The sequence below is a fragment of the Talpa europaea genome (assembly GCF_964194135.1).
Source record: "Talpa europaea genome assembly, chromosome: 8".
NCBI lineage: Eukaryota > Metazoa > Chordata > Mammalia > Eulipotyphla > Talpidae > Talpa > Talpa europaea.
This window is the reverse complement of record NC_140075.1, coordinates 120,140,374-120,158,272: the sequence shown is the minus strand read 5'-3', so window position 1 is coordinate 120,158,272 and position 17,899 is coordinate 120,140,374. Positions and strand designations below refer to the sequence as shown.

At 51.7% G+C, this 17,899-nt stretch overlaps 1 protein-coding gene across 2 annotated transcripts in view; it reads left to right on the top strand.

Moving 5' to 3' along the window:
* The window catches only part of SLC24A4 (solute carrier family 24 member 4), a gene marked incomplete at its 3' end in the record, with an annotated part of 124,196 nt that overhangs the window by 97,936 nt on the left and 8,361 nt on the right, over positions 1–17,899 (top strand). For both annotated transcript variants that reach the window (XM_084240071.1, XM_084240070.1), the window contains exons 11-12: positions 660–829; positions 4,872–5,076. In XM_084240071.1, coding sequence (XP_084096197.1) covers positions 660–829; positions 4,872–5,076 — 375 coding nt within the window. The remainder of the gene's footprint in view (positions 1–659; positions 830–4,871; positions 5,077–17,899) is intronic.

Below are 17,899 nucleotides of genomic sequence, written 5' to 3'. Positions count from 1 at the left end.
TGCTGGACGCTCTTGCCCCACCAGGCCACGGGCCTGGGCACGGCATGGCCTCCGCTGCCACTTCAAAGCCTGTGAGTTCCTCTTTGCCTTCATGGCCTGCCTCATGGAGGTCAAAGCTAGAGGCAGGGTGGAGATGGTTGATTGAAGAGCAGCTGGCCTTGTGGGGAGTTTAGAACTAGGGTTCTCTGGTACATTCTGGCATTTTCCATTCTGCAGCTGTTGCCAGTTTTAAAGTGTCATCTGAGCCTCTGTAAACAGGGGCAGCGAAAAGTCCTCTCCCTGTCACGGGGAAGGGTGGCAGGGACCCTGACTCTTGTAGGTGGGCAGCCCAGTGGGGCTCAGAGGAGGAACTGAATGACCCTTACTGTTAGCCAAGATGGGGCCCCAGACAGTAGGGGTGATGTCAACTTCAGAGGGGCTAGGTGGGGAGGGTGTGCCCGTGAGTGGCCCTGTCACTGCGGGACCCCAGGACTCTGAAGTGCTCCTAGTCAGCGGGCATTTCAGAACCGATGACCTTGGCTAACGGGGGCAGGGAAGGGGGCGCTAAAGCCAGGCCCCCAATGGCTGTAGGACCGCAGTCTGGGGAAGTCTGTCCCTGGCACAGGGGTGTCATCCCCAGGGGGACCTCAGCACTAACCGCAGCCCTGTGCTCAATATAGTGAAGGAGGAGCCGCAATACAGCAAAAATCCAGTGGTGATGGTGGACGAGGTCATGAGCTCCAGCCCACCCAAGTTCAACTTCCCCGAGGCGGGCTTGCGCATAATGATCACCAACAAGTTTGGGCCCAGGACTCGACTGCGGATGGCCAGCAGGATCATCATCAATGAGGTACGTCTGCTCCAAGCCCGGGGAGCACACGTGGGCTTCGATGGTCCTGGCCGCGGAGGAGACTGGCTTGTCGGCCTCTTCCAGGCCAACCTCTGCCAGGGGGGCATTTATCGGTGCACACTTAGAAAGCAGGCGGCAAAGACTCACCTGTCCTGCCCACTAAGTACTATATCAGGAGTTAGAGGTGAACTGATAGGAGAAAGGCCAGTCTGAAGTATGGGTTGCTTCTTTAGAATGTTCTGTAGAGCAGATGAGCACACGTTCTCTGTGGATAACAGCTCAAGGAGGAGGTGGAGATGCAGGTGGATGGCAGCAGCCTTGGGGGATTCTTCTTCACTCTGTACTCTTGTCTCTGCCTAGATTTTGTGCCAAGTGACTTTCTCCTTTGAACAGAAAGTTCAGAAGGCTTGAATATCATTCACTGCACAAAAAGTTTAGCCAAGTCAACGTGCTTATTGTTCACCAAGTTTTCTAGTCTTTGCTGTACAGGAGCGTGGAGGGATTTTGTGTCCTTCCCCTTGGTTTCTTAGTCACCGGAGGACTCAGAACTCACCAGCTAGGAACAGTAGTTGGCACAGCGACTGTGTGCAGGGATGATGCAGCACAGTGCTGGAAGGTTCTGTGTTTGAACATTTCTCCTTTGATTTCATATGTAACGGGGCCCTTGCTGTCAGGGCGCATTAACAAAGGGAAACACTGTAAGCTTTGAAACATTCTCAGCCATCCTGGTTCAAGTTGGTAAAATTCATTGGTAAATCCATGGAACTTTACTGAATGTTGCCTATTTTTCATGAGGGTGATAATTGTACCTTCTGGGAGCTTGGGGTGGTGGTGAGGTGTGGTTTATAGTATATGTTTCACGGCGTACAATGTCAGGAAAATAATGAGCTCATTTGGATGAGCTGGTAAATTACTGGTTTTCAGGCCCCCAATATCCTTTCACCACTAGCGTCCACCTGCCCTTGAAGGCAGCATGGGGAGCCACAGAGGCTAGACTGAAGAGAAGGGATTTTGAACATGATCCTCCCATTGGCTAGTAATGCCCTAATTTTCCTGGGGTTCAGGTTCTCTAACCGAGGGTGTTGGGCAGGATGCTCCGGCTCTAAAAATTTCACTCACACGCAACAGCGAGCTATGCCTGGAGAGTACGCAGTGTCTTTGGGGAAATTCATTGTGGAATGGAAATGGGGAGACTAAAAAGCCACAACATGCCCAGTTTCAAGGTGGTTTCTTAAGATCCTTTGGTCTCATTTCCTCTGCAGTCATTTTGATTCCAGGATGTTACAGAAACATTTGCAAAGCTGAAATTAATCCGTGGAAGAAATGCCTAGGGGGTAGATGCCCTTATTTGTTCCTCTTCAAAGAGGATGGAGTACCCGAGGGAGGGTTCGGGGTGGGGATAAGGGGTATTGAAAGGGGACTTTGCTTTTCTTTCTAAGTCTACACCTGACCTAGTTTGGCTGTCCTCACCTGGAGCCACTGAGATGAGTTGCCAAGGGGCCCAGAGTCTCACGTGCCCTCCCTGTGCGCCTGTCCCATCTGGTCCCACCGCCTCCCTCCCCACCACCCTCCTCGTCTCGCACCTGGATGCCTGTCACTTTGAGCTGGTGAAACAGATGTAATTTCCCGAGCACCTGCTGCGTGCCAGGAGGGTGCTGGATGTTCGCCCATGTAATAGCATTAATCCTCTTAATGATCTGCTGAGTCACATGATGGCATTTTCCATTTATCAGAGGTGAGGAAATTTGCCCAAAGCCACATAACCAATATGATGGGAGAACAAGAATTCCAACCCAAATCTGAGGCTGGCCTATGAAGGGTGTGGGGCTGCACAGATTCTTAGGGCTTGGTCTAGGCTATCTCCCCAGGCCCCTTTTGTCTATATCTTTCTTTCCTCCATGATATCCAACTCTTGCTTATCAAGTTGTTTCTTATTGCCTCTTTCATGTTGTAGTCCTTGAACTATCAGGCAGCAGTTGCCCCGTGCTTCAGAGTTTCTCCTTGAATCTAAACATCCTTGGAACTTCCCACAGTCCCTGATGTGACAGGGTTCCGGTGCTCACCATCTGGTTCTTTTCCTATGAAAACCTGGTTTGTCTCTCATGGCATGTGGATTCATCACCTCCTATGTGTTGTAATCTATGCCTCTTTTAATATAGCCTCACATAGCTGAAGATATTATTTCCAGGTACAGTTTTCTGTGGATTCCTATTAAGCTAGCGTTATGAGGTCCTTGCATTGCTATCATTCCTGCTGCAGTTGAGTCATGTCTGTCCCACCCCTTGTGATTCTTTCCTTGTACAGGTACTTTGCTTGTTTCTTTTTACTACAAGGATGATCTGTTATTTAACCCTCCTTGGGTGGCAAAATATTACACCACAGAATCTCAGGCATAGACCACTTTGTCCTTTTATGGTGTGCTAAAGTAGGCCAGAGACAAACTTGTGAGGGAAAATTTTGAAATTTCTACCTACCCCCACCCCCCACAACCTTCATGATTTAGGAGTCCCTGCCTCAAACTGACGTGAAAACAATTACATAGTTAAATGGTCAATTCCTCTTTCTTTTAGAGAAATAACAAGGCTTTCATTCTAAGAATGACTTTTTTGTTTTTACGTCCAATCACCACAAGGACGGGTGTTGGCGTGCACTTGTGGAGGATTGTTGGGGCCTGGGGGATAGGTTTGCTGATTCTCGGTCTCCTGTTGAAGTAATTGGAAAGGATTTATGTGTCCACTGTATGACAATCATTACCCACAGGTCTAAAGCCGATCCATAAATATTTTTAATGAGCACTAGGTAAAAATGAGCTATGCAAAGGCAAACGTTCTCAGGAGAGAAGAAACCTGTTGATAGCTTAGATTGCAGCTCTTTCTTTCCCAGCTTAGTAGAAACCCACAGTCTTGGGGAGGAAGATCAGCTTCTGCTTGGGTGGAAAGAAATAAGCCTTGTCAGTGAGATGGGGAAGGGAAGGGAACCAACTGGTTCAGAGTACACGATGGTGAAAGATATGGACAGCAGAGGCTATTCAAATGGACAGTAACCCAATATCATCAACATGAGATGACAAGGAAATGCAAATTAAAAACCGGGCTAAGATACCACAATGTGTCCACCAGAATGGCTATAATTAAAAGGACTAACAATATCAGGTGTTGACCAGGATGCAAAGCAACTGAAATTCTAATCCATTGCTGTTGTGACTATAAAATGCTTCAATATGACCTAGCAGTTTCACTCCTAGACAAACACCCAAGAGAAATGAGTGCACTGATCCATAAAAAGACATGTGCGTGAATGTAGATAGCTGCATTCTTCATAATAACCAAAAAGAGGAAATAAGACAAATGCCTGTCAACAGGCAAAGGATACATTGTGGATTGTTCACACAAGAGAATACTATAGAGCCACGAAAAATAAAACTACTATATGCAGCTATGTGGATGAATACGTGGATTTTCAATTAAATAAGGAAAGCCAGACATATAATAATATATACCATTTAAACCCATTTATAAGATGTGCAAGTTCAGGAAAAACTAATTGATGGCTCTAAAAGTAGAATGGTAGACGTCTAGAGAGGGGTGCATGAACCAGGGAAATGCCTGGGTTTTCTGAAGGGCTAGAAATGTTCTACATCTTGGTGTAAAACATTAATTTTATAAGTGCATCATTAACATTTTATGCATGATATAGCTAAAAAGAAAAAAGTAATCGTGCAGCCTTTCCTGTGGTTGTCCTCAGGTGGCTTATTAACATCCCGTAGGGGACCTGGAATGATCGCTGTCACCAGTGTCATGGCCTGGGGTGTCAGATTGGCACTAAGAAGGGGTGGTCCAGGGCTCTGATCAATCCCCAAAGGCTCTGGTGTTGTTGCAGATGGAAATGAGCAAACTTACATGGAGTCCAGGGTCCTTGTGCCATTCCTCAGGCAGTGCCATCTCCAGCACTAGAAACCTTTTAGAAACCTTTTAGAGCTGTGTGGAACAGCGCAGCGTGTGACACCTGGTCACGTGTTTTGTTTTGCCTCCTGTCCACATAGCGACAGAGACTGATCAACTCGGCAAATGGTGTGACCAGCAAGCCACTTCAAAACGGGAAACACGAAAACATTGAGAATGGGAATGTTCCCGTGGAAAATCCTGAAGACCCTCAGCAGGAGCAGGAGCAACAGCCCGCCCCACAGCCACCTGCCCCGGAGCCAGAGCCAGTTGAAGCTGGCTTCCTGTCCCCCTTTTCCATGCCTGGTGAGTTCTGGGGATGCTGAGTTCTGTGGGACCAAGCCTAGGTTTTCAGGGCACAGACCTGGGGGCAGAGGCGAGAGCTGGTGCGAAGTGTCAGCATTATGTCACCAGCATCTTAGGGACACATCCTAAGACCATGGATTAAAGCTGCGACCAGTCACAGCCTGTGTGCCAGACAGGAGGCCGGCCGGAGACTTGGGAACCCCAGGTGACGGCCCTTAAATGCCCAGGGCACTTGGTCTTTCTTTTGCAGTAGAAAAAGCAACCACCACTGTTATGGAATGGACATGTTCTGACTCTCCAACCCTTGCAGTGCGGACAGGCTGTTGTGCTCGTGCATTGCTTGTTTGCTGAGATGGGGTACTCTGAGGCCTCACGTGACCCTTAGATGGTCATCCTTTACACACTGGACCACATCGCCTTTCCATGAAGAGGTCATTTCAGGCCACACCTCTGCCCCAAGCCTTCAGTGCCCTCCTCTCTCACTGGACCCTGATCTCAGATACCCAGTGTCATCTGCCCTGTCCCTCTCATGCCCTCTACCCCAGCCACACTGGCTCCTCACTGTCCCAGACCACACCCGGCATGCGTCTGCCTCAGGAGCATTGCATTTGCCCTTTGTTGAAATGCACTTTCCTCATTTATCCATGTGGCTCACTTTACTTTCTTCTGGTCTCTGCTTAAATGTCACCTTACTGAGGTGATAAGGCCTTCCCTGACCATTCTGCTTGAAATCTTCTCTATTTTTCTCATCTTGTGTGTCTCCCCAAACAAAATCAGCTGCAGGGAGGCGGGGATTTTTGTCTATTTCATTCATTGCTGTGTCCCTAGTGCCTGTGCCTGACACATGGTGGGTGCTCAGTAGATGTCTGTCCAATAAATAAAGTCAGGGGTTCACATTTGAGAGGATCCCCAGACACCCCCTAGAAAAACTCTGCCTTTGTCTTTAGCCAAGCCTCTGTGAGGGCCAGCCTCTGAATCCAAGGTGGGAAATGAAGGCCTGATTGCATGGCCCGATCTTGGAGGTCTTGCTGGCTTGCTACCCTGAGAGGCAGTAGAATTCAGGTTTTTCAAGACCAGAACTTGGGGTGTTTCTGAAAAGAATTCAGTGTTTACCTCAGGCTCATAGGCAGCTGATTTGGGAGAGGGCTCAGGGAGGACAGGCTGCCTGGCCCTCACCCCCTCTTTGTGGGTGCAGTCTGGCCTCCCAAGCAGACGACAGGCAGCTGCGCAGCTGGGTGCTCTGCCTCCTTGCTGCATCTGGAGAACAGAGGCGTGTTTAGGATCACAGGGCTTCCTTGGAGTTTCTAGATTAATCTCCAGGCCATGCTGATTACGGTTCTTCCCAAAGCCCAGGGCCTGGTTCTGAAAACTGGACAAAGATGGAGTCTTTTGGACCTGCAAATCTGCATTTTCAGAACTTCTCTTGGTGATTCCTGGGACTGGGCCGAGTTACGAATTGCTCCCAGTCAGCGCCTCCAGCCTCTTTTCACAATAAGGGCAGCCCCAGAAAATCACATTTTCCCCCTCATCGAGGTCACTCAGGGGACCACCTGCAGAGTTCAGGCCTGCCTTGGCCCCCCTATCAACCAGGACACTGAGGCGATCTAGGTCTTGACCCCCTCAGATACATCCTGGCACATCAGCACACCCGCCAGAATGTTCTGTGAGGAGCAAAGGTCATGCTCAGCCAGCTTGTCTGGTGGGCTGCAGGTCCCACTGTACATTGTGAGAGGTCGGCCCCAGCAGCAGTTCTCACACCACGAGGAAAGAGTGAGCACCTGCCTCACACACCTGCGTGGATACACCAGGAGAGAGGACCCTGCAGGGCAGGAGTCTGCGAGAGCCGCATGTCCACCCCCAGAGAGCAGCCTGCCCAAGGCTGACGGAGCAGGGTGCTCCCTGCCCCACCGAGCTGTGTGTTCCTTCCTCTGTGTTCCTAGGAGGGCCAGAGCCCTGGCCCACGCAGCCCCAGGTCCTCACCTCACCTGCCCAGGTCCTCTCCCGAGTGAGTCCACATCGGACTGAGGTCAGGGACTCAGCTGCAGGCACCAGAGGAATTTCAGCTCCTGGGGTCTGGAGGTCAGATGCCAGGGCGGGCCAGGGAGTGCCCAGGGTAGGGAGATGCAGCCAGGGTCAGGACTCAGGAGGGCTTGTGGGAGGGGGACCGAGAGGCGCCGCCGTTCAGCGGGCTGTCTGAGCCAGGCTCCCCCCCAGGGCGTGGCAGCGCCTCCATCTTAGAGTTGGGGTCTGGTGGGGGGGGTCACATTTATCTGAATCCTCATCCCATGCTGCCCCCAGCTGTTACTCTAAGGGGTGGCCATGTGCGGGGACTGCATTTCTCTATTTCCTTGAATCCTTGGTTTGGCCGGGTGGGAGGGGAGGAGGCATGGGGCGTGGGCCCAAGAGCCAGCCATGCCCTCCCCTTGCCCTGGCACCGGAATCTGGTTTTCCTCAGAGAGGTGGCTGGGAAAGCAGATCTAGCCCCCTCCGGGCACTCTGGGCAGGGTACCCCACAGCAAGGGCCTAGAATGCTGCTCTCTTGCCTGCCCAGGACCAGCCAGCTCCCAGCTTCTCTGCACCAGGAGGCCTTCTGCAGGGAGCACTGCCCTTCCTGGGGGGGCAGGGCCTCCTGCTGCTGTCGGTCCCCCTTCCTCCTCAGCCCCCTGGACTTGGCCCTGAACAGAGCAAAGTGTGTTTCCTTCCAGGAGCTGCCACCTCCTCTTGCCCTCAGGAACAGGCCCGGCTTCCTGTTCCCAGCTCCCTTTGTGTTTCCACGATGTGTTTGCAGGTGTTGCTCTGGAAACCACCAGTTACTCCTTTCCCTTCCCCATCCACACGAGGAGCTGGGGTGGGGTTGCAGCTGCCGTTTCAGCGTGCATGCATGGCAGCCAGGGAAATTGAGGCCTGTGTGGGCAGAGGGTTATGGGACTCGCAGCAGGTCTGTGGGACCCAGCTCCTGTGGCAAAGGCCACTTCTGCAGCTCCAGGCCACCTGCTCGCCACCCACTCACCCACCTCATGCTTTCAGCTCATCTCTCCTGTGGCTTCATGATCATTCTCCTAGGCTGGCCCCAGGAGGGAGTCCGGGGTGAAGAAGGGGTAACAGTGGGGTGACGGGAGAGAGCAGCAGTGGCCCATCCGGGCAGCCTGGAGCCAGCGTCTCTGCAGGTGTCGGGGTGAATCAGGGCCCGCAGGGCATAGCTCTCCTGTGTGGTCACAGACAGGCCGGGAAACTCTGGGGTCCAGAGGTTCTGGCTTCAAATCTGGCTTCTGCTAACTCACCACCTAGGGCACCTCCCTAAACCTCCGTTCCTCATCCACAGGAGGGGTGGAGGGTACCTACCTCCTGGGGCTGCTCTGAGGAGCAAAGAGGATAAGTTAGTCACCGCCTGTGTGCACCGACTGACACATAGTAGGTAGCAGTAAATGTTTCTTTGGATCGGGGGTGCTTTAGCCACGCGACTGTTACGCCAGGGTCTCACCTCCTTCCTCGTGGACCACCAGCAGTATTCTAAAAAGGTCATGGGAGTCAGAATCCCCAGAGGCCTGGCTGTGGCCTCCCTCGGGTCAGGACGAGGGAGTCCGCACCTGGTGAGCACCTGCCATGGGTGTCGGGCTGTTCTGGACTTTGGGGGCCCAGTTGGGTAGAGGACAGCCTCGACCTGGCCTTCTGGACTTGGGAGAAATTCCCAGCAGGCAGCTGCCGGATGTGCTCTGAACATTGTCTCCTGCCCTCACACGCTGCTGATGGAGGGGGAGGGGGAGTGACAGCTTGAGGTGCTCCAGGCTCTGCCCGTTGGCACAGGGGTCCCTAGGCAGGCAGACCAGAGCCCGTGGGCGCTCAGCAGCAGCCTGGCTCCAGCGCCCACGGGCCCGGTGCAGGGATGTACAGGCACACAGAATGCCGCCTTGCCTTTCCCAGTCCAGGCCACAGAGGCTGGTAGTCAGGCCTCCTGGGGGAGGAGGCAGAGGAGAAAGAGCACCTTTTCCCAGGGAGCCCCGCCATGGCCAGCCGTGGACCCGGAGTTCCCACCCAGCCCGGGAAAGCCCTTTATGCGGCCCGTTGGTGGCTGACTCCCAGCACAGGGGCCCAGCCCACGGGCCAGCCCTGGCCATGCAGCAGGACCCCAGGTGACCTCTGTGTGCGGGGTGGGGTGCGTGTGGCCTCCACTATTACAGCCGCCATGTCAGGTACTACGTGAAAAATAGGAAATTCTCTAATGGGCTTCGGGGCGCCACACCCCGTTCCAAGAGTTTCCCCTGTGTTCTTTGCTTAAATCTTGACAACAGCACACAAGGTGGGGGCGGGGGTGACCTCTGTTTGCAGAGGAAAGGGAAGTACAGAGAGTTCAGGGGCGTGGCCCACAGTCACCCAGCTTCTAAGTGGCAAGCAGGGTCCCTCCTGGGCAGCCCCTCCAGCTGCCGCCTCTTTGCACATACTCCCTTATATACTCCTCACGGCTGCCTTATGAGGGGGACCCTGTCCTCACCCCCATTTTGCAGAGAGGGAACACAGACTCAGAAAGGCTGTGGGACTCCTGAGTGCAGGGGGCCTGTGAGCACCGTCCTGGGCCGGCCACATGGGAGCAGAGCCCCAGCTCCAGGACTCCCCAGGGTGGGGGGATGACCCTGGCCACCTCTGTGCATAGAAGCTGCAGTGCTGTCCAGCTCATTTCTGTGGCAAAACTGGGAGGAATGAGTGTTTCACAGAAGCTCTGTCCCTGGAGCTACCAGGAGGTCGTCGTTACACCGTCTACCCAGATGCAGTGTCAGGTCCTGCAGGTTGAGGGCTCAGCCCCACAAATCTGCTATACCACAAATCTGTTTGCAGAGGAAAGGGAAGTACAGAGAGTTCAGGGGAGTGGCCCACAGTCACCCAGCTTCTAAGTGGCAAGCAGGGTCCCTCCTGGGCAGCCCCTCCAGCTGCCGCCTCTTTGCACATACTCCCTTATATACTCCTCACGGCTGCCTTATGAGGGGGACCCTGTCCTCACCCCCATTTTGCAGAGAGGGAACACAGACTCAGATGCAGTGTCAGGTCCTGCAGGTTGAGGGCTCAGCCCCACAAATCTGCTACACCCACACACGCACACCACATGCACACTCTCACATGCATGGTTCCACTCAGTTGCGAGCCCAAGTTACTGATTGCGCTTCTGACCCATGGCTGTAGATGAGAGGTTCTAATGACCCCTCTTGGGTTTAATTAATTTCCCAGAACAAGTCACAGGACTCAGGGAAACACATTGACCAGTTATTTAAGGGTATGAGAAAGGATAGAGGTGAAGACATAGGACAAAGTCAGGGAGGGTCCTGAGTGCAAGAATTTGTCTCCGTGGAGCTGGGGTGCATTAACCCCCCTGTTTAGAGGTGTTTTCCCACCTGGAAGCACGCTCAACCCTGTGCTTTTGAGATTTTATAAAGGCTTCCTCACAAAGGCACGATCAATTAACTCCATTTCCAGCTCCTCTCCCCTCTCTGGAAAATTCCATGATTAGAAAAATCCAAGCTGTAAACATGAGTTGGTCTTTCTCATGACCGGCCCCATCCAGGAGCCCACCCTGGATTTCCTGAATAGACCAAAAGATACTCCTAGTGCTCTTAGCACTTAGACATCCACCAGGGGTTTAGGAGTCCCTTGTTTGGGATGAGGTCAAAGACGAATTTTAGAACAAGAGATTCTTCTAGGCTCTTACCACTTAGGAAAGTCAAGGGCTTCAGAGACTCTGCCAGGAACTGGGGGTGGAGATTCCCATCACCTCACAAAGCTCTCAGAACCCGAGACTGATTTATACCCAAGCTTGAGACCCAATTATCTAGAACTGTGCTCTCTAGATTATGTAAAAGTCCCTCGTCCGGGGCGCACACCACCTCCATGCTCCGAAGACACCCACCCTCACACGCCACAAGTTGGCTCTTTCTTTAATTGGAGTAACTAATTAGTGAACTGTCCAAATTATTTTGTTTAAGGGTTTTCATCCGCAACTGCATCTGTTCTTCGTATTTCCTATGTGTGATTAGCCATCTGTCTTGTTACAGTTCATTTTAAGGAATTTTTCACCTAATTGTAATTTTCTACTTCAAAAGAGAAATCTGAGAGTTTAGCGAAACGAAAACAACAGTCTTCCTTTCTCTCACGTTGGCACGGCAGTGGGAGTGTGTGACGAGCCTTTCGCAGATGTCCCCGATGTTGTATTGAAAGGGGGGGGGGTTGGTGGTGGTGGCGGAGGAGACCCTCAGGAAAGACATGGTCCCGTCTCTCCTCTGGCCTTCCACAGGCAGATGAGCCCTCCAGAGACCAGCACGCCGACCACCTCTTTTATCTGGCTCTCTTGCTGTAGGAGGAGCTAATCCTCTGCCCTGGTCATCCAGGGTCAGGTGCACTCAACTAGCGTCAGCTCCATACCCTCGAGCCCCCTGAAAACATTCCCACGACCCATTCTAAGCCCGCTGCCCTGCCTGTGCTGTCACGTGGAAACCCAAATGCGGGCTCCTGCCCTGCACCCCCTCGCGCCTCCTCCCTGCTCTGGCTCTTCCCCCGTGGCCCTGCACGGCATACTTCCTCTGTGGGGTCTGTGAGCATAGAACCTTCTGGTCAGTGTCTTTCCAGACCAGATTAAAACAAATGTAGAGTAGATTTTCAAACACGTTAGATGTGGGTTTGGCAAGAGAATGAGTGTTTGAGCACGACCTTAGAGCCTGAGGACAGTGAAGCAGAAGGAATTCCTTAGGAAGACTCTCCAGGGCTCAGGAAACCGCATGTCCCCGAGCCCCCAGGTGAGGTGGCTGTCCAGCTAGGTTTGAGAAGCATTGCTCTTGTCATCTTATTTTGCAAATGAGGAGGTTGAGGCCCAGTTTGGTGGGCCAGTCTGCTCAGGAGACCTCACCCTAGGGCAGGAGGCTGCGTGGTGAGCACAGGATTAAGCCGAGTAGTGAGACGTTCCCGGCCAGGGTGGCAGAATGCAAAGCCCGCCCTGCTGAGGGCTACTTCTGGCTTCATGACGCTATTGCTCGGGATGCTTTGGTTGCAAGTGATGTGAACCCACTTGAACTTCCTCAGGCAGGGAGGGACTTCATAAGAAAGGTGTTTCCCAGAGTAGGCACCTGTAGGGCTGGGGCAGGTGGAGCCAGGAACCAGATGGGCAGGCGCCTTTTCTCCCCAGCCCTGTCCTTGTCCTGAATCAGGGCCCTCAGACTTGCTTCCTCTGCCTCTCCCGAATTCACACTTCTAGCCACACACGTGTTGAAGTTGGTCCCAGTTTCAGCACCCTGGGTGTAGGGTAAATGTTGGTTGTAGGCTTCTTTCGCCAGGAGGCTCCATGGCTGTCACCTGTGGCCGTGAATCACATCGATGCAGAAGGCGCTTGGGAGCCTGGGTGCGGGTCATCTGTGCCTGCTCGTGGCCACCCGGAGCATGGGTGCAGGCATGTGTAAGCAGACTCGCCTGAGCCTAGAGGCCAGGGATATAGGGGCGGTGTCACTCAGGCGGAGGACGGGTGACTGCAGAAGAGGCGAAACCATGAGAGAATGCCCAGAGAAAGAGTAAAGCTTGGGGGGGGGGGGGCTGGGAGGCTCGGTTGCCTGCCTCCTGGCATGCCAGCCTCCCTGCCTGGTGTGCCTGTGTACCTGGCTCCCTGAGAGCATTAAAGCCTGTAAAATCAATTGAGGGCTCTGGAACGCTCCTTATCCACCTGCCCAATCCATAGTGAACCTGCTCTGTGCCTGCTGGCGCTAGGCCGGAGAACAGACTCTGATCCGCCCATTCCTGCTGGAACCATCACTGGCTCAGTCACGGACAGGAGCACAAATAGGATGGGGAGAAAATATCCCCTACGTAAGGGGCTGGTGGCAGAGGTGTCCCGGGAGTCGTCCTGAATTCAGACTGTCATGCCCAGGCAGCCAACAAGGCCTGAGCTGTAGCAAAACAACTAACGGATCAGACTGGAGGGAATATTAACGCGTGTGGCCAGGCTGTCCGTGCCTCCTTCCTTTGGCCGGGTGTGGCTGGGTTCTGTTTCTGTGCCAGTCATGTTTTGCGGCGATGTGTTCTATTCTTTTGGTAGACGTTCAGAAAATACCTAATTTCATCAGCATGATGTTGTGGAAACCCTTTCCTGGGGGATTTCAAACCATGACTGTTATGTGTAATTTTTTATTAGTTTTCATTCCAGCTGGTCTTCTCCTGGTTTTGTTTCCAACGTGGTAGCTTCCCGTTCATTTCCTGTGTGTGAAGCTCTGTGTGAGCCAGGAATGGGGCTGGGGCGCTGCTGAGGGCATAAGTATGGAAGGATCCAAGAGGCCGCTGCCTGTGAGCCGCTGGCACCGTGGCTGTAAACTCCCACATAGGAACGCATGTCCCAAGTCAAGTCAAGAGCCGTGGCCTGACAGCGCCTCACAACATCAGAAACTGGGTCAGTGATAACAGCCCTGATAGACGTGCCACTTGCTGAGACTCCTCTGAACTGTCTGTGGCAAATGCTGTTTTATTCCCAAGCCCCCAAAATATTTTCACAGTCCTCTTTTGAGGTAAGGAAATGAGGCACAGGGGGATTGCGCCCAGCGACCCACAGCCTGTGAGCTATGCAGCTCAGATGCCAGAGCTTTGCCCACCGCCTGCATGGTCCTTGACCTTGGATCATTGCCATTTGATATGTAGAACAATTAAGGAACAAAACAGCCAAGCATCAACCATGCATTGCAGTTGTTAGAAGGTTGCACCACACGCTGCTTCCTCCTAAGCCTATGGTGCAGACAGCCCCACTGCACTGGGAGCGGCTATGGGCTGTATTTGCACCCCATCTGGAAGAGGGGGGTATGTGGATCAGGCAGGGAGGTCATAGGTCAGCTTGGGGAGAGTTTCAGTAACTCATAAATTCAGAGCCATTACAGGAGAGAGATCACCAAGGGCTGGGTTAATGAGGAAAGTCCATCCAGGAGAGGTAGAACAGTGAGGAAGCTGAAAACAGGTGGGGGGCCTGAGGGCTGGGGCACAGTGAACTTCGTGGGAGCTTTCCACCCTTCACCCGCACCCATGGTAATAAATATTTCACACATGTGTGCATGTGCACCTAGCGCTCTATAAAAAAGAAACAAGTCTCATGGAATAATATTTAACTCTTACATGCAATAGCTCTAATGTTTCCTTTTTTTTTTTTTTTTTTCCCAAGAAAATGCTAGTTGCCAACCACTTACCTGATATCACATCCACCAATGGTCTGATTCGGCTGTTCAATAACACAGCCGCAGGGCCTCCCTGGTGGCGCAGGGGTTAAAGACACAGCTCTGTCAAGTTATCTCCAGCCACTGCAGCACAAGTTCAATCCCTGGCCTGCCAGGGAGCTCACCCACATGGCGCAGAGGACCTCTCCTGTCTCCCCGCTGCTCCCCTCAGCAGTGTATTTCAGAAGATCTGCCTGTTGTGCTCCCCATTCTGTCACTGGTAAATCCTCTCAAGCTACCCCCCCCCACAAACACACACCTCTGGCCTACACCCCAGCTCTTGTATGCATAATAAATCTTAAAATCAAAAAACACAGCCACAGAAGGGATCTGGTGGAGCATTGTCTTTAGTGGGCGGTGAGATGTGCCCGCTGGATGGGGCAGATCAGGGTAGATCTCTAAACCTGACCCAAAACCCACACCAAGTGAAAAGACCAACACCGATGCAATTTGGTGTCTGAAAAAAATACCTGAATGATCCTTCTGCTGCTACCTCAGTGTATGTCTGCAGACAGCCCTGGGCATTTACTGTCCGGGGCTACGCATCTGCAGAGTGCATTCTCCACTGGTGTACAGTCCTTGCTGGGAGTGCCCGATGCCTTCTCCAGCACCCTGGTCAGTCAGAATAAGCTGAAAAGGGAAGAGCCAGAATTTTTGCACAAACCAAGTAGGCAAACATTCTGCCATTCGTGCAAGGATTGCAGGTCACAGACAGGTGTGTGGAGAAAGACTAGGAAGGCAGATGCTTTTCTAGAAGCAGCATCTAAGATGAATGTATGGATAGACACTGACTTTGAGCTAACTGTATCCTCGTCTCATCAGCAGGCTGGGGTTTATTTTTCCTTAGTAATAGCCTTTTAGTGATTTAGGGTAATTCAAGCCCTGATGGAGTCAAAACAGTTATTGTCAGCCTACTCTCCAATTGCTGCTTTTTCTAATGAGATATAATACATATACCATAAATCACCTTTATAAAGCCCATAATTTAATGGGTTTTAGTATCTTCCAAGTTGCACAACCATCACCACTATCCAATTCCAGAAAATTTTCATTACCCCAGAAAGAAACTCCAGACCATGATCAGTCACTTCCCATTTCCCTCCTTCTGATCCTCCATCTCCTGGCAAGAACTTTCTACTTCTGTCTCTGGAGTTGCCTATTCCTGACATTCCATGTAGATGGACGGCCTTTTGTGACTGGCTTCTTTCATTTTGCATTGTTTTCTAGGTTCATCCATATAGTTTGCATCAGTACTTATTCCTTTTTAATGGGTGAATAATATTCCATTTCCTATAGACTACATTTTTTTTTTAAGATTTATTTATTCATGCAATCAAGAACTGGGGTACAGACCAGAGGTGCTGGGGGTAAGAGGATTCACCAGAGACAGAGCGGGGAGCAGAACAGGCAGATCTACTGAAATCACTGCTGAGGGGAGCAGTGGGCAAGACAGGAGAGGTCTGCTGCGCCATGTGGGTAGCTCCCTGGCCGGCCTGGGATCAAACTTGTGCTGCAGAGGCTGCATAGTGCTGTGCTTAACCCTTGTGCCACCAGGGAAGCCCTGGACTACATTTTCTTCATTCATCACTTGATGGATACCGTAGATCGTCTCTACTTCATGGCTATTGCGAATAATGCTGCTATGAACATCAGTACGAGTTTTTGTGTGGCTAGAATGATGAGCTGCCAGAATGTTTTCCAAGTGGCTGTACCAGTTTATGCCCCCGCCCCACCCAGCAGTGTATGAGGGTTCCCATTTTCCTGCATCTTCCCCAAAGCTTGTTATTATCTAACTCCCTATAGTCATACCTGTGGGGGGTGAAGTAGTCTTGATTCGCATTTTCCTAATGATTAAAGATGTTGAACAGCTTTCCACATGCTTACTTGCCATTTGCATGTCTTGTTTGGAAAACTCTTCATTCCTTTGCCTTTTTGGTTTGATTTTTAATTGTTGGGTTGTCAATTTTCTTTATATATTCTGGGCACTAGGCCTTGACGTGATTTGCAGATATTTCCTCCTGTTCTGTGGGTTGTCAGCCTCCCATGGGTCTCTCCCCATGTCTCTTTCAAGTGTCTCCTTCCTTGTCCCCCAAGTTGCTGGGGCATGTCCAGGGCTGAGCAGGAGGCGTGTCTTCTTCACACGTCTCTGCTCCACATGCGTCCTCCAAGTCTCCCTCCAGCCTTCTCTCCCAAGTCCTCTCTAGCGTCCCCTTGCCGCTCAGCTCCACCCCTTCCTTCGGTGGGGCAGGGAACTTGGAACCTCCCCTTTCCATGGGGATGATGCTGTTATAGCGCCAAGGAAAAGGCTGTTCATGCTGGGTGAGTTCTGACACAGGTGAAGTAAGATCGCTTTGAAAGTGGGGTCTGACAGGACCCCACCAAACAGGTCAAATAATGGCAGTTCTCTGGCAATGAACTTAGAGGGAACTCAGCCAGCCCTGCCCCTCTGCTGGATGCCAAACTGCTGGTTCAAGGCCACTCTAGAGCTAATGAGAGAGAATGAAATTAGGACAAGTTAAAGCATCATAAAGCTCCCTGTTCTTAAAGAGACCCAGCTTATTTTCTTAACCAGACACTGAATTGCTGTAAGCCTTTGATTAATTTCCAGAGTACTGAAAAATGTTTATTCTCACCATTTTTGCTGGTGTTCTCATTGCTTTTTGGAGGATTTTTAGATGTCCTTCCTCCATTTCATTGGCATCGCCAGCAAGCCGGTTTCGCGCTTCTAGGTACACACTGTGTTCAGTGGCTTATGTTTCCACTCAGTGGCTGATCCAGGCCACTTTTCTTTAGCTGGAGGAAATGAATTCTTTCTGAATTCACGTGGTAGGGGCCAGTGAGGTTGTACTGAAAGTGTGCAAACCTGGAGAAGGGGGTGACTGGTTTGTGGGTCCCTATCCATCCTCTCTGCTTGAGAACAAAAAATAAGACCCTAAAACAGAAATAAAAAAGGAGCTTAGCAAAAGGACTTGTTTCCATAGATAGTGCAGAGAGAGAGAGAGAAAGAGAGAGAGAGAGTTGGCGAGGGATGGATGCAGCAAGGGTCGCCGCAGGACGATGTTATCTATCCCACCAGTGTCAACTGGCCAGAGAGCAGAGTACACACCATGGGGTGTGGTGTGAAACCAAGGGCCAGTGTTTGCCAACGTGCAGTCTGGTTCTCTCCCCCTTTCATAATGGCGACACAGCTCACTCTCCTTCCCAGTAGCCTTCTCTTCAGGAATTCTGGTTCACAGCGTGCTGGGAGTTGTCGTGCAAGGCATCTGCAATGTTGGTGACACAGAAATGGGGGTGGCATCTGGAAAGTACTGTGCTCATGATGAGCATCTCACCTTGCCAGCCTTCTTTAACAATACCTGCCTGCCAGGGCACTCACATTTTAGTTCTGTGTCTGCCACAGGCTGAGTGTATGACCTTGGAGCAAAAGAGCTGAGATTTCCAAAGCACCTACTGTGTGCAGAGCTCCATGTGCTGGGTTTTGCATGTACATTGGATCATGCCTTTCTTGCGACAACTAAGGAAGCATTAAAGGTCCCATTTAACTGATGAAACTAAGAGGATGCAGAGTGCCTAGCACCGTGCCTGCTATGTGTGGCAAACATTCC